Below are 506 nucleotides of genomic sequence, written 5' to 3'. Positions count from 1 at the left end.
TCACTAGAACCGAGGGCGCGGCCATCACTAAGGTGCGTCACTAGAACCGAGGGCGCGGCCATCACTAAGGTGCGTCACTAGAGCCAAGGGTGCGGCCGCCCTTGCTAAGCTGCGTCAGTAAAATGGACGGCACTGACCGTCCCCGTCGATGTCCACGGAGCAGGCGTCTCCCTCGCCATTGCTGTCGGTGTCGATCTGCGCAGGGTTGTGCACGTAGGGGCAGTTGTCACAGCGGTCCCCAACCTCATCCTTGTCATAGTCAAACTGGCGGGGGTTGAAGAGTAGCTGGCAGTTGTCCTGAAAACACAGGAAGAAACTTCACAAGAGCACAGCCATGTGCCAGCTGCTAGAGAGCTGGGGACGTAGAGTGCACCATCAGCGTGCGCGGGATAACGAGCCCTCGGGCCTTGCCAAGCGCCAGCTCCCGATCTAGTCAGTGGGTAGTTATTCATCCACCAGCTCTCTCCGAAAACTTTGAGATTTATTGTTGGCGGGGGGGGGGGGGG

General features: G+C 59.1%; 1 protein-coding gene across 1 annotated transcript in view; it reads right to left on the bottom strand.

The window, feature by feature from the left end:
- Window positions 1–506, bottom strand: part of Thbs2 (thrombospondin 2) — a 39,187-nt gene that overhangs the window by 17,194 nt on the left and 21,487 nt on the right. The window contains exon 12 of the mRNA XM_013024510.1: window positions 138–297. Coding sequence (XP_012879964.1) covers window positions 138–297 — 160 coding nt within the window. The remainder of the gene's footprint in view (window positions 1–137; window positions 298–506) is intronic.

Source organism: Dipodomys ordii, unplaced genomic scaffold (genome assembly GCF_000151885.1).
Source record: "Dipodomys ordii isolate 6190 unplaced genomic scaffold, Dord_2.0 Scaffold77, whole genome shotgun sequence".
In the NCBI taxonomy this organism is placed as follows: Eukaryota; Metazoa; Chordata; class Mammalia; order Rodentia; family Heteromyidae; genus Dipodomys; species Dipodomys ordii.
Note: the sequence above shows the minus strand (reverse complement) of the source record. Positions and strands in the feature narration are given on the sequence as shown.